Below are 24,521 nucleotides of genomic sequence, written 5' to 3' on the forward strand. Positions count from 1 at the left end.
ACTGGGGAGAGCAGGATTGTTCCCCTCTGACAGCAATGCAATCCTCAAGCAATTCACGGTGATTGCAGAACTGCAGTCTCCCTCTCTCAGAGAAACACCACAATAAGATACTTGTTTTAGAATAATTTTATTTGGAATAAAAGTGTCTCACAACCCAATGGCTATTTCCTTTAGACTTGGACTTTATTACAAATTTAGATTACCAGAGAAAAGCTTCATCTGGTTCCGTGCCATACACTATTAATGATGTAGACTGTTAAAAGGGAAGCCTGCTAGAAATATGTTCTACTTGCAGCTATTTGCATCATTGCGTTATTTCTCAGTACTTCTCCCAGCTGAGACAATGAAAATGGTCTACTTGCTTTCATTCTCTGATTCTCATGTACCAGCCCAAGGCTGTGCTTTAAAAGCCAAACAATGTAAGGAAGTGTTGGCATAGAAGTTGTTTACAGCAAATTTGTTTAGGAAAAAATTCAATTAGTCATTCCTTTGGGGGTGGGGAAAAGAAAAGCCTTATAACTTTAGAAGTATTAAACATGACCTTAGCCTTTTTCAGTCTTGTAGTGTTACTTTTAAAATGGCTTTGTCAGGGGAAGGAAATGCACGCGGTGAAAAATGAAAGTGTGTCTTTCGGGGCAATTTCTACGAGGCCCTCAGTTGTTACTTCCCACCATGGAGGCTAATGGGAGAGACTGGCAATGAGGAAGTCCCAGGACTGTCCACGGAGCTTCCCCGACCGCACAGCAGCTGGGGGACCGAGGGGCTCTGATTGGGCTGGGAGGGGACCCACTGGCAGCACAGCTCCAGAAGGTACCAGGCTAAATAAAACCCAGCTGCTCTCCTCTTGCATAACATCATTGCCTCCCATATTTTGGAAAGTTGCATCAGATGGAAAAACTGCTTCCTACCTGCCTGGCAGTGACGTGTCCCCCAGGACGCACAGGAGGGTCTGCCCTACAACAGGCCTTCCACAGCCCCAGCAGCACAGTCCCTCTCCCTCCCTCGGGTCTCCAGCAGCTTCCCTGATGCAGGCTCCATCCTTCCTCTCATGGCAGCAGCCACCACTGTAACAGGGCAGAGGAAGATAGCACTCCCTCACTCCCACACACCCTGGCCAGGCAGAGGAGGCGTTTCGGCTTCACACAGCTCTTGGCCAGCCCAGCCCAGCGCTCTTGCAGCTGAAGGCTCTTACGGCCATCACCCTCTGGGTTAGAGGAAAAGATCAGCCTGCCACAAAGCAACCCTGCCAACAGCTCTGCAGTCCCCCAAAATATGGGAAGGAGGAGGCACGGAATGAACCAAGAGCTGAAAGGAAAGGCCAGAAGCTGGAACTGGAGAGCTAAGAGCCATCCAGAGATGCATCCTGTTGGCAGGTGATCAGTGGGAACTGTGGCAGGAAAGTACAGGCAAGCCCTTGCCAACCACTGGGAGACTCCTTACCCTCTTGCTGCTCCTAGGCTGGGCTGCTGCTACCCCAGCTATGAGCCAGAGGGGCTACTAGCAGAGCCAGCAGCTGGAAGGAGGCTCCGTAAGAGCAGTGGGACTCACAACTGGAAATGGAACTGCCAATTATGGAAATTAAATGGAGAAGACACAACTGTGCTAAATTTCTCCTCTTTTGCCGCTGTACCTAGGAGAACTGTGGTTCTAGCTTCTGCTAGCTCTAAGAAAAGGATGCTCAGTCCTTAAGTGTGTGAAGGACCATAGCCTCTGGTGGGATGCAGCCCACAGCTGCTCCCCATGCCTTTGCCCACTGGTCATCTATCAACAGGCTGTGGGCACAGAGCCACTCTGCAGCTGTGCCCACACCACCAGGGCATTCAGAAGCCATTAACTTCTTCGCAAACTGAGGGGGGTCTGCCAGGGCCTGCCAGTGGGCCCCCAAAGGGACAACAGTAGAGGAAGAGTGGGAGATGAGGCAAGGAAATTAAGCAGAGATAAGAGGCCCCCTGCTTTAGCACTGAGCCTCATCTGCCCTCCCCTGTTCATGCTTCTCTCCCCTGTCTTCCAGTTCAGTGATTAGAAACTAAGCCACTAAGGTCCACTTGTCCCTGCTTCCAGGCTGCAGCCCCTCCTCTGCAAGGGAACACAAATACAGAAAAATAAACTAATAGGAATTTGCTACCTCATTTCTTACAGGCACAGCAGAAGCAATGAGTGTGCTGCAAAGCTCTGATAGTATTTTGAACTCTGATCCCTCCAAACCACTAGCATGGGCAAAACCCTTGAGGTTTTATCCTATTGCCATAAATTTTGAAAAACACACACAGTGACAGTGTCTGCAGGAGCTGGAAAAGGGGAAGGAAAGAAAAGGAGAGGCAGAGGGAAGGCAATCCGAGCGCTTCTATCAAGGCAATTTTATTGGAAAACGTACCAAGAAGGTCGGGAGTGCAAGTCACTGGGTTGCTATTACTGGCTCAAAAGCCATCAAAAGAAGGTCTGTGAGCATACAATCCCAGTTTCATACATACTATCTTTACCCCCCATGATGCCTCCCACAATACTTTATTAAGGTATTTATTTAATCAGCACATCAACAGGTATTACTACTTATATGAAATAATCCCTAGGAGATATCTGTCATGTAGTAGGACATTTGTGATAGGGAGTGAAAACACATCAGACCTAACTTGTTTATGCTACTGTTTCTATTTCAGACTGGGTTTTCTGAGATTTTGCTTTTGTTTGGGACTTTTTTTCCCCTGAAGGCTTAAGCACTGAGTTCAGATTGAAACTAGAATGGAAAAAACTTCAGTCACAGCTGAAACTGAAGGACACAGAAGACTTACAGTTTTGACTCCCTTCTTCCAATAACTACTATCCTATTCCCACTGTCACGTGGCTTTGGTATGATTTGCCAATGCAGCTTTCTCACACTTCCCAGAGCCACTTGTCAGCCCTGCCAAGCAGTGAGAGCCATTGCTCCAGCCTTCACAGGAGGCTGCGCATTCCTGACAGGCAGAGGGGAGCAGAGAGGCAGGAGCAGGAATGCAATGGGCTGCCTGCACAAGCCATGAGGCTTGGAGTACATTCCAAAAGCACATTAATGGTCACTGCTGGAGACAAGATATTCATTAGGGGGAAATTTGTTCTGAATCAGGAAGCAGCTGTTCTTATATTCCAGCAAAGTCTGCAGCATTACAACCCTTGTTGTCCCTATTCTATAAGAAAGGGAGAGGACAGATTTCCGAACAGAGATGCTCAGGACACTTGAGAGCACCACACAGAACCTCTCTCACCTGAAATGACTTCCAGAAGTAACATGAGTTTAAGACCATCCCTGAAATCTTCCTCTATGTTCTCAATCTGTGTCCCAGCCTTGCGGAGGTGAGAATTGCACCATGCTGTAAATGTCTAAAACACAGGAAAGAAAGAAAGAGAGAGAAAAAAAAAAAAAAAAAGAAGAGGCAGTCAGTAATCTTCCCAGAAGCCAAACAGTTCACAACCAAAGCAATGCTGCTAGATACCACGACACAGATTTAAATGCTGGTTAGGTTATCATCTTTCCACCCGCTGTCCTTGTGGAGCAGAAGCGTTAGCACCTAAATATGAAAAAAAGTTGCAGGGTGTGCCCACGACAGAGGAAGTCTGAGCGAGGCAGTCACTTCAAAGCTCCAGCACGTCTGATTTTCTGGAGAGGCCCCTATGTTTTGTGTTTGGTTTAGAATACCTTGAAACTGATTTTAAGGCATGCTAAGTGCTCAGATTGCTAGGGACTCCAGTGCTGTTAAATGACACAACATAAGGTGAAGGAGAACGGAAGGAAAAGAGCATTCCAGATCTTCTCATCTCCGGACAGGTGCTTGATGAAAACAGGACCATCCTCCTATGGCTGCCTGCCTCTGGTTTACTCCATCCCCAGCAAACATTGCAGCCCTCAGACACTGAGGGACAGTGTGCTGAACTCCTCAGCGACACAAACCACATCCCAGTAGCGTCTGGCCCGCTGCCTCCTTTCTCACCGAGTTGCTGCTAAGCAGACCTCCCCCCGCCGCATGACTGTCCCACCTTCCCTGCCCCCTCATGTGGAGGAGTAAATGCTTTCTGAATAACGACGCTATCACTCATCTCAGCAGAAGTGCAGGTCCTAGAAAGGATAAAAGTAAGCATTACTTAGCAACACTACTGTCTAGCACAATCCCAAACTCCCACTATTTGAAAGCCTCTCGCAGCGGATCATTGCAGCCACATCAAAGATAGAAATCACAGCCACTCTGTAATTAGTGATATTATGTACTACCAATGGAGTAATAATATGAGTTTGAAGCATGGGAGGGACTGAGGTCCAAACTACAACACAGCCAGTGACATTCAGGCTAAACAAAACTCTTTTTGGAAACTCCTTCTGACCTCAAGTGGTCAGGATAAGAGGATCTCTCATGTGATAGAAATGAATTTCACCACATCTGATGAGAAGACACATTTTTTGTGGTTGCCATCTGTTAGCCCGTGTTCTGAACAATAGGCATGTGGGGGGCACTGACAGGGAAGAGGACTGTTTTGTCCAAGAGATGTGATAGTAGGGATTACCTCAAAAAAAGCACCATATGAACAGCTCTGAAAAAGTAACTGCTACCAATTGATGGTCAAATGACAAAAAGCAAATATAAACCACCTCAGACACCTCTGGGTGGCATGGTCTTACACAGGTGAATCAAAGGGCCAAACCTGGAGATGCAGAAGCTGTTTGACACGAAAGTACTGTTTGAAGAGTAAATGGTAGCAACTAGTTCTTTTAAGGCGGACATGTTTGTCCAAGTGCTAACAAATGTGTTTCACAGTGTTTGAATAGGACACCAAGTAAACCCTTTGCTTTGTACAAACTGATAACCCTTCAATCACTCTTTAAATAGAAGGGTGAGGTTACTCAAAAAAACAGTGGCTCTAAAAGCTCAGTGCTACCACAAGGAAAGGAGGTCTTTCTTCCCGCCCTCTCCCAGATGTGCTCCCAGAGCCAATTCAACTCACTGACCCAGCAAAGGACTGTTTACTTCCTTTGGTAAGGCTACGTCTTCTGCTCAGTAGCGCATGGAGACAGTTCAGCACAGTCTAACAAGCCTCTCCAAGAGAAAATTTGGCATATATGGGCCAAGCAGGAGGGTGGAGTGGACCACAGCAGTCATGCCATCTTAGGCTGTTGTCTGCAGCAGCAAGGATTCAGCTGATACTGAAGCACGGCATGCCAAAAACTCGGAAGTGCTTCACTGCTGCTTACAGCATGCACAGGGTTTCAAAAGAAAGATTACCTCAAACGGCAAAGAGCATCAGGGTTTGTTCTTATTTGTCTGGAAGCTGGGCTTCCTCTACTAACTTGCTTGCACTCATGCCGACACAACTACAAATAATGCAGCAGAATCTTTTCTTGGAAAAAGCATTGCTCAACAGCTGCCAAGCTTCCCAGTGCTGCGCTCTGGCCTTGCTCTCCTCCAGGGCTGTGGGATGGAGCAGGATAACAGTGCAGCTGTTAATACTTTCATGGCAATGGCCCTTTGGACGGACGCATGTATTGTGAAAGTCTGGGATATCTTTTTTCAACACGGTCTGGTTTCCTTCCAGAATTGGAAGCTTTTTTTTTAAAAAAAAAAGTCAGTCATTAAGCACCTTTTATTGCTTTTTATTGTTATTCCCCTGAGAAATAAAAGTGGAGTTTTTTTTAAGTAAGAGCGGTTTTATTTGAAAATGGCCCTGTATCCTAAGGACATCCTTTTGGCACTATTTTCTTCATTCCACTGCCTGTGCTGTATTATGTGAGAAGAGGTTCATTTATTTGGCTCCCCTTTGCAGCCAGGCTCCTTCACTCCTCTAGACGGGCAAATGACAGCAGAGATACTTTCAAATGCTACATCATCATCCCATATCAAAGTATGAGACCAAGTTATGTCAGGAACGTTGTGGATGCCCACGAACCTCCTTCTCATATTTGGAAAGCAAGATACCTAGAGCTAGTGACTGGCCCTAGGTCACATTACAAAATCTGCATTGAACTGAGGAGGAAGCCTGAGATCTAACTCATAGGCCACAAGGCTGCACTTTTATTTCTTGTATGATTTCTCTGAAGCCATTTCCGTTTTGGTTTCCATCAGCCCAAACCTGATCAGAAAGTTCTGCTTTAAATCATGGATAATTCTGGTATAGCTCAACTGGGCATCGCTTAGCACATTTTGAGGGTGGAAAGAGGGAAACTGGGTCTATATTTCTAAGAAAAACAGATGAAATTAAAAGCAAACCATAAATCTTCTAAACTCTGCGTTATTATAAACGGCAGGATAACCAGATCAATCAGAGTATTTTTATTGCTGTAAGAGTCACCTAGGGCTTGGTGGAAAAGTAAGTCCCAGAGCCAACACTCCAACTTCTCTGCTGGAGCCACTGCCACCACATCACAGCCTCAGACATGCTGAAGTGAGATGATTCTGAAAAACATTGCCATTAGCCATCAGCAGCAGAGCTGACACCTCAGCTCCTCAAGGACATGGACCGTGAAGGGTTAATAGATAGAGCACATGCAGTTCCCACTAGACAACTCCCAGATGTGCAGACATTTTTCTCAAGGCACCCTTCAGGTCCTACATGAACATCAATAAGCACAATACTATAAGCAGCACAACAGTGTATGGGAACAGCTACAACCAGCAGCCCAGTGTGGATGCATTAGGCCATTTTAAAAGAAAGCGGGATTATGAATGCTTTTAATAACTGCAATGAGATTCACAAACTATATTCTTCACAGACCAATCCAGAGCAACATCCATCAAAACACAATAACCAGAAAACAGCTTTACGTTGCATTTCCTGCATATACTGCACAGGATTAAAAAGTATCTTCTTACTTCAAAGTAGTAAATTGGAAGGAGATTAACAGCTAGGAGGAGAAGGCCTGAAGACATGTGGCAGAAAAGCTGGGGGGAGCAAGAGAAGAAGGAAGAGCTGAAATTTTTGCTGTCCGCTGGGTCTTGCAATCCTGGCAATCTTGTTTGGAGCCATTTTTACTGACTTGGCTTCAAGCATCTGCACAGGATCCTTTTCGTTATTCTAGGAAACCTACCAAAACCACCCACTCGCCCCATCCACCTTCTGGGCAACACAGAGCTGCTCCTCCCGATGCCCTGAGTCACAGCTAGCAGTGGCAACTGGCTTGGGGTGGCTAGTAAGCCCTGCTGTGCTGCCCACCACCAGCAAACAAGCTTTCAAAAGTGGAAAGGGCTGCTGAGGGCAACCAGTGGTCCTTCTGGCACAGGCCCGGCCCTGAGGACAGCCAGACAGAAAAAACCCCACCTGTTGTTTGCTGGGTGAGGTGAGGTTATGGTATCTCATGGTATGGTACCTCACCCCAACTTATGGTATCTCATTTCTGCCCCCCAGTTTGGAGGGCAGAAACACACTGCCAGGAGGGGAGCACAGTCTCCTCAGTCACAAGCTCAAACCACTGCTCTGAGACAGCAGATGTGCTTCCTTGCTGCCTGCAGATGCAGAAGCCTGGATATTATTCTCCCGATTACCTCTAGCTCCTTGTCCCAAAGACGAGGAAACAAATACTCTGCTAATCCCGAGGCTTATGGAAATTTCACAGAGCTGGAAAACTACTTATAAATAACAGCACAAAAACATTCCATCAACTGGATTTTCTTTATACAAATCTCACACCATAAATTTGCTATGGTAACTGCACAAGAGGTGCAAACAGAGCTGGGTTTCTTGTCCCTTTGATCTTTCCATATATTGCATTCTTACTTTCATTTTTGGACACAACAGATCGCCAGGACCCCCCTGCAGATCTGCCTCTTGTTCAGTATTCACAGTGGAGGATGCCCGATGAAGGAGCCTGTGTGTGTTTGCATGTACATCCAGGTATTGCTCACCACTGCTTTCTGCGCCCCCCACTCCCATCTAACTGTGATTTGTAGCTTCCTTTTTTTACACCCCAGCTTCATCAGTAAGATCCCTCACACTAAGATCACGTCTTGCTATTTGTGTTCTGGGTGCTGTACAAACAATAGGACCTTCATATTCTACCACAACATAACTTGTCAGATAATAAAAAGAATAACAAGTGTTACTAAAAGCAAGTAAATAAATTAACTGTTCTACTGCATATGAGGCAGGTTTGCTGCTGGGTAACCTCTACAAGCCTCCCTACTTACTTACTTAAACAGGCGCCACATCCTTTTTTTGACACACCGTGAAAAGTCCCTGCTTCTTCAGAGTTCACTGTATTAACCCTTGCCCAGGCATGAGTTCACTAAAAACAACAGTCAGGTGATTGCTGGAGGTCCTGCAACCAAAGCTCTAATGAGATACCATCTTCAGCTGGCTCCTTCCAGTCCTGCCAATGGCAAACCTACCTTTGGGTCTCCCTGTATTCCACATGCACTCTCTGGTACCCTTTGCACTTCCCAAACTTTTGCTTTTGTTTCTGAAGGCCAATAACCTTTCCTCTTCACACTATCCTTTACAAATTCAGTACCTTTCTGGTACCAAAGTGGCTCAGGCAACGTTCCTGAAACCTGGGGAAGTGGACGGTAAGTCAGCATTTTGAAGTTTAAAGAATGCTTCTGCCTGGAAAGAAGCAGTGCCATGACACCGCTCACATCTAGAGGGTTCTTTGCTGCAAGAAAACAGTCATAAGGCACTTCAGCTGCTGAACAATTTTAGCAATGTAAATGTTGCAGCTACCGCAACTATATAAATAACAGATATTAAAAAAAAAAATAAATGGGCAGTTTTGTTTCTTTGTGGCTGCGACAGTGACATTACAGCTTTATCTGACCTTTCCAGATGCTCTTTACTTCTCTCCTTGCTAAATCACTCTTCCATGCAGCCCTGCTTTCCATGGGTGAGTGTAAACTTTCTGACACAGCCAAGAGACTGCGGTATTCGTCTTAACAGCCCTGGAGAAGCTGTAATTGAGCCAGAGCAGTGCTGCTTGCCTCCTTTCTGACAGGAGAAAGGTCTGGCTTAAGAAACCAAAGAAAGAATTCACTGGAGCACTGCCCCTCCTGAACACCACCAGTGCACTCAAAGGGAGGCAGTGTTCACAGCCACCAGGGCACCCTCCTTTGCATTTATGCTGGGGGATGAATTTTAAGCAAGTATTTCAACACAGCTCTGCTGTTGAGATGCATCCACAAAGGTTTGGCTCCTGTTACAAAGGGGATGGAGCTGCTAGCGCACAAATGAGGCCCAGTAGCACAGCTTTACACTGTCTGCACATGTGCTCTGCAAAGTGAGGTCTTGAACAGGCTGAAAGCTGTGGGTGCTGGCCCACACTTTGTTCTAGCGTTGTAGGGGAAAAGACAGGCAGACTCCCTTTCGAGTGACCAAAAAAAGAAAGTAGGATATTCAAACAATACATCAGGCACAGCTGGAAAACAAAATCAATTTACCCAGCTGCAAGTGCTGCTCTTCTGCTAGTCATGTGTTCAGAGGAGCACACCTGGGCTTCTGACCACGCGGCCAGGCTGCATTCCCTGCCTGGCCTGAAAGCCAACTCTCCACAGTGCCTGCTCACTACAACGCCATGCATTACAGGACTGCTGAGCCAGATCTGCCCATTCTTGCAACAAATTCTGCAGCTGGTTCCACACTGCAAGGAATTTTGTTTAAATGAAATTATCTGGAACATCAACTGAAGCACTCTGCTAATAACGACTAACAGTTTATGAAAAGCAAGCAGAAAACTGCTGCACACGCAGGGTTTTCTAAGCAACAGAATTAGTAATAAAGCAGTTCCAGCTGCCCCAAAATGGGTCCTTTCCACCTTGGTAGTCTGGGAGCTGAATATACTGTATCAGGTAAGGAGGATGCTAACCCACAGTCACCACAAATCTCTCTCTTGCTCCTTGAACACACAGACTAGGCCATCATTAGCTTATTAATCAGAAGTGTTTGGACTGAAAGGCTGGGCAGGCCATGAAACAAATCTCAACTGTACAGTCCAATTTTCCCTGCACGCAGCACGAATTCATTACCAGCATTAACCCCCTGGGTATCATGTGATTTTGCCCTTCCTGGCGCTATTGCTCTGACAGTTTCTGTGGCATCATCTTCTCCGAACCCTCCTGTCACACCTTAAAGCACTTGGAAGAATTGCAGGGGTCTCATGGGTGGCTGCTTGTCGGCTTTCCTAAACTCAACACCGACTCAAAAGACAGACTTGGTTGTGGCTTCTTTTCCTGTCCAAGGCTGTGGTATAAGCTGACAAGGAGGTGCTCAGTTAATTAGGGAGTAATTGCAAAGTACTCCTGGATGCTGTCCACACCTTGGCACAAGAAAGGCTGTGGCTGGACAAGAAGGATCATGCCAACAACCCTAGTGAAGAAAGCTGGGTGTTGAAAGGGCCCTTCATGAAGTACAACTGTGACCAGATAAGCCAGAACACAGTCTCCTGGCCCACTGAATAGTTTCTGTGCCCACAGGCTGCAAGTGACAGAAGCCTTACACACATACACGTCAGTGGTTTTCAGCTGCGATGTGGGAAGTGCAGCCCTACAGCCCTCACCTCTACATACATATCTTGGTTTACTCCTTGGTGTACTTGGATGTCTGCTAAGATGCCCAAAAATACTCACAAATGGATGTCCTCTCCCCACAGAGGAGCTCTAGGGATTGGAGATCCTCTACACAAACTTCATCGCAAGTCCAGGGAGGCGCAAAAAGTGCCTTTTGCTTGAATGTGAATTAAGAGATCAGTCAATATTTGCCATAACCTCCAATTTCATCTTCTAACCTGAAATACCTCCACTGCATGTTGCTTTGCATTTGAACCTAACAATTTTGAAAAGAAGAAAGGCATTTGATAAACCCTTTCAGTATTTACTCTTCAAGCCTGCTCTCCAGGACACGGGACTGGTTTAAAGAAATTAAACTGGTTTGTGTTGAAGAGTCACACTATCATCAGCTGACCTTTAAAGAATTACAGACACGATGGTCAACAAGACCAACACTGCACAATGAAGAGCTTTGCATTCCAATGCAGTTGGCCAAAGGAATGAAATGGATATTCAGAAGGCATCATTACAGAAACTCACAGCACTAATTCACCACCTCCACAAAAGGAGTTTAGTACCACTAGCATCAGTGGTAATGTCCTGTTCTGGTTTAATTGCAGCTGCTGAGTTCCAAAGTGTAGCTGAAAGACGAAATATAGCCCACGCTGCTTCTAAAGTACTACATCCTGAAAAGGGGGGGTATCATTACATTATATTGTGTATTATCAGCATCCACCTAAAGAACCATTTGGTGGCTGCATAAGGAAATACCAAGGGTGAAAAGGAAAACTGTAAGTTTCCTCACGTTTGATACAGCCCCTGCAACTTGGAAACACAGAGTTCAGTCACTGCTTCTTAGCCACTTCCCAAAACCTGTCTCCACAGCTCTGGATGAGAACATCATCACAGCAGTAAGAGCTCCTGCCCAAACTAACTGCATAAGCCAGGCTGGATCCCACTGGGATGTGAAGTTCGCCACCAAAGCCTATCCTTGTCCAGAGGTGCTAGGAACCATTACAAAGGGAAAATAAAACCAAACTAAAAAAGTAAATTAAGTGTAGAAGTTTTCATTTTTGCTCAGTGGACTACAGTTCTCATTGTCTTACACAATTTTTAATTCTCCCCTCCTGGAAGACAGAGGAAGAAAAAGGCAGAGTTCCTTCCACGTTGGTTTTCTGCTGGCATGGTATTAACTGCTTTGGAGTCAGAACAATCCCTTTTACTAGCTAACAACAGGCTAAAGTGGTGAGGGCAGAAATCTCAATCCAGCACACTTCCTGTCCCACACAGGGTAAATATTTGTTCTTCTCTACATTTGTGCCTCTGGAGCCTTTAACTCCATTTCTGCTACAGCGTTCATTATTTCAGGAAGAATCTGCTTCTGGCATTTGAAAGCTACTGACCATTAAGTCAATGAGTTGGCTGGCATTTCAGATCAGTAAAGTACAAGCTCTCTTTATCCCAGAATTACCAGGAAGCACTAATAACGAAGAACTTACAAGAAGTCTTCAGACATGCAAAAACCATGCAAAAAACTATACAAGACAACCAACTGGCTAGTATGTAAAAGTATAGTCTTTTATAGTTTATTGTGAAGCTCAGGCTAGCAAGACTTCATTATACTCTTCTCTCTCCTAAGAAATCAGTTCATAAATGTCAATTTGTTTCAAGCTGTCTCGTAACAAAAATTAAACAGAGCCTATCTCTGCACTTTATATGCTGAGCTTCCCAAATACTTTATAGCATTTTAAAACATACTGGAAGAAATCATTTTACTGAGTACTAGGATGCAACTATTTACGGACTGAAAAGTGGCAACAAACCACTGAAAGCAAGACTGTTTGATCCATGAAGGTTGAACTGCAAATGTCCAGCACAGGACTGGGCCAGGACACCAGGATGAAAGCCTTCATGAGCAGCCTTATGTCCCTGATGGCAAGCCTGCACTTTACACCCCAGCACCCAGCCAGACTCCCTCAGAGGGTTTATTCAGACCCAGTACCAATTTCATGGTGAAGCGTGACCCACTTGATCCAGGGAAAAGGCTGGGGGGTGGGGGGGAGACAGCAAACACCTAGCACTGCAACACAAATTAGGCCATGCGGACCACCTCCAGCTCTGGCTTGCCTGAGAGCACGGGACAAAGGCACAAGACTTCTTCCAACTCAAAGCAGGGCAGGGAAGCACCCTCCCTCCCATGCACTCCCATTGCTCCACAGGCAGACATTAACACAACTGCTCTGCTGAAGATCTGTCTTCTGCTTCTGCTCTCATGGGGCAGGGCGGGGGTCACCAGTTTACAGGACGTCCACAAAGCCAGCAGTGCAGGAGCCGATCTGGCCAAAAGCCCGTCTGCAGCATAGGTTCAGAGACGTGTGGCACTGCCCAGAGCAGTCACCTCCACCTCACACGCTGCTGTCCTGAGGAGCTGCTGCCTTCAGCTTCCTGGGAGGACTCACAGGTGCTGCTCTGTGGCTCTTCCTCAGCTGTTTACTTCGCTGATGAAGGGGAAGGGAGGAGGGGGAAGCTTCATTTATCCAGGCTTTCTAAATACAGAGCTAAGTAAACAGGTTGAATAATTGAAACAACTTAATGCATTTGCGTGCTGCTCTGTATGAATGCTGCAAAATTAGCACAAAGCACTGCTACAGGCTTTTCAGGCTGCAGAACTTTAGTGACTCTGCAGCTCTAGGAAACAAAAAATTTGAAATAATCTGGTTTTATAAGGGATGATGGCAAGTATCCTGACTAAAAGAATCTATAGCTGCATTTTCAGTGAGAAAGGGACTCCAAAGCAGTGTTTGGCATGAAGCCTGAGAGCTCCCTGACAAAGAGCAAAGAATCAGGATACCTGTGTCCAACAGAATTTCTGAAGGCTACGTATTTGGGCTTCATTCCCACCACTGGTGACACAAACTCTTAGCTAAAACATACAGAAAGAAAATAAGACTTCTGGATACGTTTTTCCCTTTGACCATAATCACTGTCCCTGACCCAATGTGCTGTCAATGCTCAGAGCTCTCACGTTCACTTGCGGCTGTGAAGCGCATCAGTCCCAGCTTCAGAGGATTCACCTTTTGGAAAAGGTCTGCAATTGTTAAGATCATTCATTTAATACAGGATTTTCCAAAATTAAGGAAATAGCTCCTGGGACAAGATAAGTATAGAAGTAAGGGCCCTGAAGATGGGTTGAGATGGCACTTTCAGTATGAGGCTTGGAGATGAGGGTGGAGACAGTGCATCTCAGAACATCGAGGTGGCGTTAGTCAGGGTGCTTGGCAGTGGTCTCAGCACACCCACAACCTACCTCTTGTCATGTTCTTTACTAAGATCATAGTAAACTAAAGAGATTTATTAATAATAAAAAAAAAAAAGACTGACCCTATCTGATAAAAGCAAAACACAGTTCACAATCCCTACAAGCTATGTAACTGTCCAAACCACAGTCTCCTAGGTGAGATCACAGGACTGATCCCCTCACACTCTCCAGTGTTTGGTACTATCATGTTATGTTTTGGTGCCATCACCTTGTTCTCAAAAGTAACATCCTGCTGCCATAGCGCAATTTGCTCTAGCTTGGCCCATGCAGTTAGTGCTGGCAGCCTAAACTGGAGGGGAAACAGCAAAACTGTGGTTGTGTATAGCAGATTACTCCTAAGTGAGAGAGGCAGCAAAAACAAGAGCAAGAAAGCATTTGTTTGAAAATGTAATGAGCAGACAGTTGGCATCAGGGGCTGATAGAGTTGAGAGCTGACATCTGACAGTGGAGAGACAAGAAAAACGGAAGAGGCAAATGGGGCCTTGAAAACAAAGATGGGTACCTCGTATTTAACAAGGTGAAGAAAGGGTGCTACTGGAGAGACATGAACTGAAGGGCATATTTGTAAGTGATGGGTGACAAAAATTATCACTGCAGGTGTTTGGGTGAGCATTATTGGATTGCTTCACTGAGGACAGAAAAAAAAAAAAGGATGTTGCCATTAATCAGACAAAAGATAATTGAGAGCCTGTGTGGGAGCTGTATGGAAGATCCATCAGCCATTCTGGAGGGAAATGAAATGTCAGCTCAGAGTAGGGAATGTCACATCTATTGTTGGATGAAAGGATTTAACTGATCTGGGTATAGGAGAGATATTGAATGTTTACTTAAAGGCACTACAAAAAAAGTCCCACTGCTAATCTACATGAGCGGTTAATGCCTTCTAAAAGACAAAATACACAACCGAGCCTCAGGAAGTTTGAACAGGGACCACCCCAGTGTGCCTTCTCTCTCCCACCTCCACTGCTGCAACCCAGACCAATGGAGAGATGGTGAGAAGGTGGAGAAGCTCCTCTACCTACCCCTAAGTAGGTGTGCCCCTTTCATTCACACACACAGCAGCAGTTGTCACTTTTTACTGCTGTTATCTCTGAGAAGCCAGAACAGACAATAGGGATTGTTCTGCGATCTGCACCTTCTCATGCATGAAGAGAAGTAGGTCCTTACTGTGGCACAAGCTTGCCAGCGTGTCCACTACGTGTCTCATTGAACCTGCAGGCCTTCAACAGAGCACAGACAAGTTATGTCAGGAGGATCATCCTCAGTGAATTACTGGGAGTTGACCACAGGCATCTCTCCTAGGCTGTAACTGTTAGGTGGGCACACACGTTTGTACAGCTGTAGGTTCAACAGTGTTTTCAGTTATAGTTTAAATATCCAGCACATTGAACAGCTACCACCACCACAAATTCATATCTATCAGTGTCTGCATGTCCTGTGGTTGTGGGGAAGGGTATTTATTAAGGTAATGGTCATATTTAAAATTGAATAGCATTGTGACTTATTTTTAATTGGATACTGAAAGTGCTAAAGCTACTGTGGGTGGTGAGATAATGAAGATTGTCTTTTCTGGGATCTTAAGACATATTCCTTGCTGAGGTATGAATGTGTCATCTAAAAGCTAGGATAAAACAGGATTTAAACTGTCTACACTAGCACTGAGGAGCAAGCTATTTCTCAGCGTGCATCACAGCCCAAGGAGTGGTCTAATTAGTGAGCATCCTCACAGGCCCTAAGGCATCTGCATGCCACTGCAAGTTTTTAACACCACCTTAACACCACAGGCACTGCAAGTGATGGGATTTTGTATGTTCATTCAGCATATATAGCCCTGACTGGTGCTGAGATGTGCTTTGAGGAATCTGTGCCAAGTCTGTGGGTACACCTGGACAGCACAGTGAAAACCAGAGTAGAGGTGTCTGAGCCAAGGTACCAGAAACAGTGATAGTACGAAAACACGGCTTGGCAAGGGCTATCCAACGAAGGAGCTGTACCAGAGGTCCACAGCACAGCCCATCTGCAGAGATTAGTACATAGGAAGCATGGGAACTGAGGCTGCGTACTGCAGTGGAGCAAAGAAGCAGGGGAGGTCAGGTCAGGTCTTGCCAGCAGGTGTGTTCAGACCAGGATGGAGATCTTTTAAAGCAAAAGTATGAAAAAAAGGCAGTTGAAGATTAAAAATTATGATAGGAGATAATTGCAGCAGGAGCTTTGTTACAGACTGCTGTGGTTCACAGTTTCAGACACCCCAAGAGAGCAGCAACTGCATTAAGAGAGATGGAGGCAATGCTGGCTCAGCCAACAGAACACCTGGCTGAAGGGAGCACAGCACTTCTCTGCTTCTCCCCATTTGCTGTCTTTGCTCCAAACTCATACTCCATTGCCCTGCCCATAGCCACCAAGACTCCAGACTGGGAATCTAAGCAGAATATGACCTAACTTAAGGGGATGTCTTTAAAGTCTTTAAAGACTTTCTCGATCTTATGACCAAAACCTCATATTTTTATCTAATCTGACCTTAATTATTTTGTTTGTCTTGAAACTGTTTATGCAGTTTATCAAAGCAAGAAACTCTCTCTAAAAGAAGTCAGATGTGGAACTGTTATCAAGGATTAAAAGGAAAAGAGCAACACTCATGTCTGGTTGGTTTTTTTTTTATTTTTTTTTTCTTCCTTTGATCTTTTTTTCAAACTAAACCATTAGGAAAAGCAGTTTCAGTTCTAGGTAGCACAGTAGCTCTGAGCTAGTATCTATTGGTATCAATTATTCTTTAAAAAACTCGTGCTGTGGTTTTACAGTCTAGTTTTCCAGAACTTTTATGAAAAGGAAGAAAGGAAGTGAAGCTTAAAGACATATGCACCAGGGATCTGCAATACTTTGGGAGGGTGTTGAGCCTGTTAGAGCAGCTGCCCTAGGTGAAGCCTGGGAAACGCAGTCAGCAAACTTTCTGGACTTGACCCAAAGGCTACCAAAGAGAATGTTTCAACTGACTGCAGGCAGCTGGGATCAGGCCCTGCACTGTGGGGGACAGCGGCAGAACGACAGAAAGTCTGGTGACTCCAACCAAGTCAAAAGGAGCTGTAAGGAACTGCTGCGTTATTTCAAAGCAGACACGCGGAACACTTTGCCAGACACTAACGGGAAAAATTTGATCTCTTTTTAAACTTAGCAGCAAAATTTTCACTGTCCTGATGACAGGAAAACCTAAAGGAACACGGGGGGAAACACACTGCAGAAAGAGCTGGGAGGAAAACACTGCTACCAGCCAAGTTCAGCCCATCAGGAAGTGTTTGCTGTTTCTGCTTTTCTGCCTCAGAGAGCTGAAGGCTTCAGACAACGTTCTCTGAGAAACAGGAGCACAAGGGGATGGGCAGGGAGACAAGCCCCAGCATCAATGCCCTCGGCAGATGGATATGCCCATTGACTGGTGAGGCCTTGGGGACCAGCCCAGGACCACCTTCTGTAAACGCTCTACTCTTCAGTCACCCTCTGGAAAGACGCGAGAAGCCCAAATGTAACCTAGATCAGTAACACCACACTACTGTATCTGGCTGGGGAAACTCACTTGGCAGGGTAGTCAGGAAAGCCTATGAATAATCTGAAGGCAGGAGCTGTAGCAACTCCAGTGACTGAGGACAGAGTGTGATTTAAGTCCTAGCCACAGACACGTTCACATTCTTGCATTTGCTCATTTCTAGGAGATGAGGTCAAAGAGCTCACCACAAGAGAGGATGGATGATGTAAACTGGATGGTGAGTGCCAGCACTAGATTTTTAATTTTTTTTCCCCCACTGTGCTCTGCACACACCCAGAGCTTTTCCATTTATAGGAAAGGCCATTGGTACAAAAGGTGCCTGCTTCAGCGGGCCAGGAGGAGGCATCACACTGGGTATAAAAATGTTTGCGCTATTTCCAAAGCTCAGCACTCCCAGTTAAGGGATGAGAGGAAAAACACCCCAATCTTTTCCCTCTCTAAGGAGGAGCTTTCAGGTAGGCAGAGAACTGGAAGAGATCTGAGGAGAAAAAGCAGGTACTTTCATCAAGGAAAATGAATACACCTTTGAGTTAATGGTGTGTTAGCCATTTTCAATAAAAAGCGCTAGATATCCATTTTTTTGACCAGCTTTAGGCAGCAAGAAAAAGGATTGGGACAATTCTTATTTGCCATGTCAAATGTCCCAAGATGCTGTGCATTAATGCAAGTATTATCTTGGGAAAAAGAGAAGAAAGAAGAGCAAAATCCCACTGGAAACAAAGTTAAAATTAAATTTTCTTCAGACATTTCTACATCACTTAACAATTGAAGTTGTTAAGATCTTCCCTTCCTTTCTGTAGCTCCACTTCAACCCTAACCATACTTCCAGCTACACTCTGACTAAATCATGAGTGTTCCCAACCAACTGCTGCAAATTTCACCTTTTTAGAAAAGTGAGTGAATTTCAGGATAGCTCTGACAATTTGAAATATTAGTTAGAGTGAATCAGACATCTTTTTCCTGCTCTATAGAAAAGGGCCTGTTTTCAGCAAGGGCACATATAATAAGAGGAATACTCTGTCAGAAGTTGCAGGATTTTGCTTTGGCAGAGGAATTGTGATGCCTTTCAGGAGATGTAGTTCAGGTGCCTCAAGCTCCCTTTTTATTCTACTGTGCAGGAATATTATGTTCGTTTAATGGCATCTTCCACAATAAGCTACCAAATAGAATGGTACTTTACAGGAGTCTGATGTGTGTAAATCATGGGAGATGCAATTCCCTTTGGAAACCGCCTCACAGATACATTTGGGTATGCAGCTAATAGTTCCATTGTATTTTGCAGAAGGAAAAGGAAGCTGGCCAAAATATTGGCATTTCCAGTATTTGGTGGGGGTTTTTTTGTTAAAAAATAATCCAGAAGAACCAACAAAATCCAAACAAACAAGTTACCCCAGTATTGCTTTTGCCCCACTGAAAACATACTTTTCACTTTAAAAAACAAACAAACAAACAAACAAGCAACAACAAAAAAAAGAGTGTTGTATACTACAGTTAAAGACTATATGCATTTTGGTCAAAGAACATTTCCAACAGTTTGAGAAGGACTGGCTCCTTGCAGTAAATGCTGAACATCCCCCTAGGTACCAGTGTTTCCCAAAGCATTATCAAGAAAACAGGGCACACACACAGTGCTGCCAGTTTTGCCATCAACCATGCAGTTCTTAAGTGTAGAAAAGGTATTTTCTCCCTGCTGCTAGCAGGTTGCCCCTAGGTGGACAGTCACTGGGAAATGAACATAGCCGTTTGAAAGATGGTGGTTGGTTGGAAGAGGATGGCAGAGAGCCAAGGGTAGAGTTTAACTTATGATTCATGTGTAGGGAGATGCATTCAGTTACAAAAGATGACTGGTAGTTGAGGGGAACTGATTTGAATGGAGTCAGGCAAAGATTGTTATTTGCCTTTGCTGCTGTTTAAAGAGAAGGGATGATGAAAAACGCAAGATGAGAAATGCTTCTGATTCTTCCTAGGTCAGGAGGAAGAAAAAGGGGAGGTGGGGACCAGTTTTGTGTTTTCTTGGATGAGGGAATTTGTGGAAATAGCTGGGGTAAGAGTTTATTTGCGTTACAAGCTTTAATCTCAGTCTGGCAGTGGTGGCAACAGGCTTTGGTCCAGCAGCAGCTGGAGAAAATGACCATATGAAAAATCTGTATTATATATGAACATAAATCCAGAATTTTCCATTCCTCTTCCTTCTGCCTGGAAGCATATGGCATCTATTCCCAAAAGTTTCAAATAGCAGACACTGAAACGATCACCAGCCCTGTGGTGATTAGGAATTATTTTTTCTCAGCTCTAGGACTAGAAAAAAATTGTATTTTATCCTTCAACACAATGAAATCTTGCAATACAATTATCTTATTACTGAATTCACAATTTTTAACATCCCTGCCTGCCAAACAGAGCACAGGAGCTCACTGCTGAGTCCAGTGACTGTACTTTTACATCATATGTGACTGGAGGTGTGCAGTCCTCAGGGAGATACACTGATACAGGATGCACAAGCTACTGGTGGAAGGGAGCATTTGCATGGGTTACCACAGACCTGTGCACAGCACCACCTCTGCAAAGCTCTACTGCTTTCTGACAAGTAGGTCGCTCCATTAATGTTACTATGTTCAGGTTTCCTTTTGGCACTCAGTTCTGCTGAAACTGCTCAGAGACCACAAACCACGTTTTAATAAACAACACAGACACACACACACGAAAATTCCACCACAACTAAAATCCAGCCATCCTTCTGCTCTTTCCACCTCCCACGCTGAGCTTCAACCTTGCATTTGGAACAAGTCAGAAGTGACCGGCACTGTTCAAAGCATTACAACAGCCAGGACACAGATGCATCAGCAATTTTATAGTCTTTGTAGGTAGCCACCAGTCAATGTCCACATAAATTCATAATCGGGGGACTATTTGCCTCCATTTCCAGGCTGAGCAAAATGGGAAGCAGCCAGGACAGTGAGTGTTGTTGGAGAGCCCTGGAAGACAGAGTGCTGTGCTTAGACGCCTCAGACCCAACAGGGCACCTCTCCACTCTGCTCAGCAGCCGAGATTAGTTAAGGAGGCCAAAGGGAGGACATGAGGGTAGCTGCAAGGCATACCCTGAACTCAGAGTCCCCCAGAAACAAACAGCTTGAGCACCCTCCTCGCTACACACCAGAGAGCTTCACTGTAAACACACCCTCTACTGAAGCAGAGAGCAGTAATATAAACCAGATGCTGCAGGGAATTTTTCCCCTCTTCGTCTGCTCTAAATTTAAATACTGAGCTCTTCTTTTGCCAGTTTGTTCTTAAAGGGCCCGTGTGCCGCTCTTCATCTCTATCCCACTTGTCTGAATTTAACAGAGAACTTGGCAGCTCTCCACACGCTGCAACCACCCAGGGAAGCATGTGTTCTTCATGAAGTCTTGAAGGCTGAGACCTGGCTTTGTAACTACTGTGACAGGAGCCCTCAGAGGTCCTCTGTCTGTTTACCTGGGCACAAAGGGAAGTCTTGCAAGTGAAATCATGGCACAAAAGCACTGCCTGTTGCTCTGGCCACATGAATGTTAGTTAACGGATTAATGCCGTGGCAGCCATCCACGGCGGCTCTTCCAAGCTGAGGGAGGAAGGAAGGGAGAGGTGCCATGCAAGATACACTACGCAAGCTGGGTGTCTCATTGTAGCACATACTGCCTACTTACTCAACAGGACACATCATCGTATTTCAGCATTGTGCTGTGGCTACATCTAAATTTAGGCAAGGATTTCTGGGCTCAAGACTTGCAAAGCTGTAAGAGCAAAAGTGTTAAAGACGGCCTGACATGCAATGGGCTGTTGAACATTGCAGTACACAGAGATAACTGCACACCATGCAGTGCAGCAGAAGCACACTAGCAGCAGTGTAACTGCACACTGCATAACCATGTTTCCCAAAAGCTGTTTTTTCCAGCTTTAACAAGAGGGCAGGCTCAAAAACCACCTCACCCACAGTTTTTAAGGGGACTCTACCCAGCCCCACTGCTGCCCATTGCTACTCCATTGAAAGTGACAGCAAGAACAAGTGTGCCTGAACAACATCTGCTCCATCTCTAGGTCTAAAGTCTTTAAAACCACATGTGAGCCCTATAAAAATCCACCCATCCTTGAGACATATCCTACTCCAGGTCTTTATCTTCTGAAGGGAAATGTGGTAGAGTCAACACAGGAACGTAATTCCTACCTCATGCATGACAAAGAATTGCACTTATCTTTCAAAAATTGTACCAGACCTGAATCAACAAAAAGAAAGTCCCGTCAAGAAGCTAGTATACAGTGCCAAGAGCAATCCACTAGCCTTCTATGTTAGGTGACTAAAATTAGTATGCCATTACAGGCCTTGCCTCCCAGGCAGAGTCATGAAAATCCATTACTCAAGGTCTCATTGCAAAGGGCAGTGGGAAGATGACACCCTAGGAGCACTGCCCCTCCAGACAACGGGCTCCACTGCATTACCACCGTCACAGTCCGATGGGCTGCTACCATAGTACAGCTGAACTGACTGCACCTGCCATAGGCGTTAAGTCAACACCATCTTCCCAGTGAAGGTTTTAAGTGACCATGGCTAACCATTAAAATGGCATCAAGTTTAAACATCACTGAGGCTATGTCTCTGACCCCCCCTCCCTTTATTAAGCTATCAAAGCCCACAGCTGCTTTGGTTATCAGTGGGGCTTTTTTCCCCAGGAAGGTACTTTAGCCTCCTAGCACCACTAACCATCGGCCAGCCTTGGTAACTCAAACAAATCACTGACAACGTAACAGGCAACGTGGCGTTCTTGAAAGATGCAAAGTAACCCTAGTGCACCCTTTCCTAGGTACTGTTGTACTTCACCGTTATCATAACATCATTGACCCTTCAAAGGCAAACAGCCACAGGCCAAGAGGGATGTTCTCTCCTGGAATATAAACTAGCTACTAAAGATAGAAAATGAAAGCATAAAGTGGCCAGTCCCCATCATGGAGAGAACTAAGTGGGGGGTTACACAACATGTCATAGAAGCACAAATATCACCTGATGCAATTATCAGTGACAGTGAAAAATAAGATGATCATTAAGGTGAAAACATATTTTGACTTATAAAGCCTAGCTGTGAAGAACTAGATCTAATCAAAGCAGGTGAGCAACACAATCACAAAAAGAGTTACCGATGATAAATCCTCACAGAATTAGTTGTATTGGACTACTCAAACATCTTATTGGATCCTAAATGTATTCAAAATAATCCAGGACAAAACAGGGAAGAGCCCTGAACAGCTCACCAGCTCATTTGTTTAATGCACAGCAATACCCTAGAAGTGAGACTGCAAATACAGGTGAGGAAGGAATGGGACAAACAACAATTATGGACATTACAGTAACAGCTCACCACTCCATGCTGTACCTGCACACAGAACACAGTCGGGTCCTGAATCTGCACAACAAGAAAGCAGGAACAAAACATTTTTGCAAGCAAACTCCTTAGATCATCTGAGATGTTCAATTTACTTCTGCTTTACAGTTCAGTAGGGAAGAGCAGAATATAATTATGCAGCAATTGTTTAATACACCTACAGTAGATTTCATGTTGTGTTTGACTTAGATGAACGTCAGATTGATACTATGTGGCTTACGGTTGTTTAGCTTTTTTGAGGCAATACAAAGTAAATCTCCCCTTTCCTGCCCCTCCCTTGCCACTCTTGAAAAAGACATTGTCAAGCTACAGAAATAATTGTTGAAATCTAGACTTTCTGTGGACATTGTGGTTGAGTATTAACTACCAGTGAGAAATGCCACCAACAGTAGCAGCTGAGGGTAGCATGGGGAGGTGCCCTTCTCTCATACACAGAAGTGAAACCATTCAAAGGATGGGGTGCTTTTCACCTTGTCTACTGCAAGTTTTGAAATAACTCTTAGAAAGATAGTCATTTCAGGTGGGTAACAAAACTGAGCTGCTTCAAAAGGCAGTGCTTCAGCACCCCCTGTAAAACACAGCATCAAACCCACTGTGAACCATCACATCACATTATTTGCCTAAACTGAGCATGCATGCAAACACATCTCTAACCTATATCCTTCCTTAGCTTTTTTTTTTCTAGTAAGCACTAATCTCATCTGAAATGTACAATTTTTTTTAGCTACAAGGTCCCCAACTTGCGTATGTTTTCTCTAAACTCTTAGATGTGGCTCCTGACCACAGGAAACAATCTGTGGTCTAGCCTGTCAGGAAGAACCAAGTACAAGGATGCCCGCTGCTTTGCGCTTGCACACAGGTACCTGTGAATCACTGATTTTACCTAGAAATTCTCTAGGACACGGGCTCATCTTGTTTTCTGTGATGCATGAAACACTATGCTGCACAAATTAATGGCCAATAAACCTCTGCACTTAATGGTTTTCAAAACAGGGGGCACCCATTAAAAACTGTGGAAGCGCTCTAGAGCAGTGTTCCCAAGCTACCACAGAAGTCCATCACCCTGGGGCCCTGGCACAGCAGAACTGGGATTTTTTTCCCCCAGGACCAGATGAAACCCCTAATCCCATGTAATTTCTGAATGGCATTTCTAAAAAAAAAAAAAAATAAAAAATTAAAAAATCAAGTATCTGTTTCTTTGGTAAATGGCACAGGATTTATTCAACCCCAGAGTCTCATAAATTTCCAAACAGTTTAGAGCTTACTGTGGCAATTTTGGAAAAGCCTACAGACCTAAGTCATATGCTGGCAGTAGACTGAAGCTGAACTCATTGAGATGCTTCCCATGATTGCCAATAGGAAAGGTGTTCCCCACAGGACCTGAGCACCATTCTGCACCCTGGATTTGCACCATCTCACAACCTTTTAAGTTCTTTGCTAACGCCTCAATTTAGGCTACATGGGATTTTTCTCAATTCAGGAAAAATCACCTTGAGGACCCTCAGAGTGTAGTTTGCTGGTGTGGTACGATGCACGAGCACCACAAGGTTGTGCTTTCCATATCCACCCTCTCAGCCACCGTCTCCGTTTCTGAGCAGGCTCTTTTGGCTGTACCCACTCAATACACCTTTGAAACACAGCTAGATGGATGATGGCTGCTCAGCAACCTTAGTTACCAGAGCCGGTCTCTCAAGTCATACCCCTGCTTCCTGACACAAGTCAGCTGATTTCTTGTATTAGCAGACACACCTGGTCAAGTTCCCCACTTCATG

The 24,521-nt window shown here is 44.9% G+C and overlaps 1 protein-coding gene across 3 annotated transcripts in view; it reads right to left on the minus strand.

Annotated features, from left to right (window-relative positions):
* ACTN1 (actinin alpha 1) overlaps positions 1–24,521 on the minus strand; it is a 91,149-nt gene that overhangs the window by 44,412 nt on the left and 22,216 nt on the right. For all 3 annotated transcript variants that reach the window (XM_080396497.1, XM_080396495.1, XM_080396496.1), the window contains exon 2: positions 3,240–3,354. In XM_080396497.1, the coding sequence (XP_080252623.1) occupies positions 3,240–3,354 (115 nt within the window). The remainder of the gene's footprint in view (positions 1–3,239; positions 3,355–24,521) is intronic.

Source organism: Falco punctatus (assembly GCF_963210335.1).
Source record: "Falco punctatus genome assembly, chromosome: 7".
NCBI classification, from domain to species: domain Eukaryota; kingdom Metazoa; phylum Chordata; class Aves; order Falconiformes; family Falconidae; genus Falco; species Falco punctatus.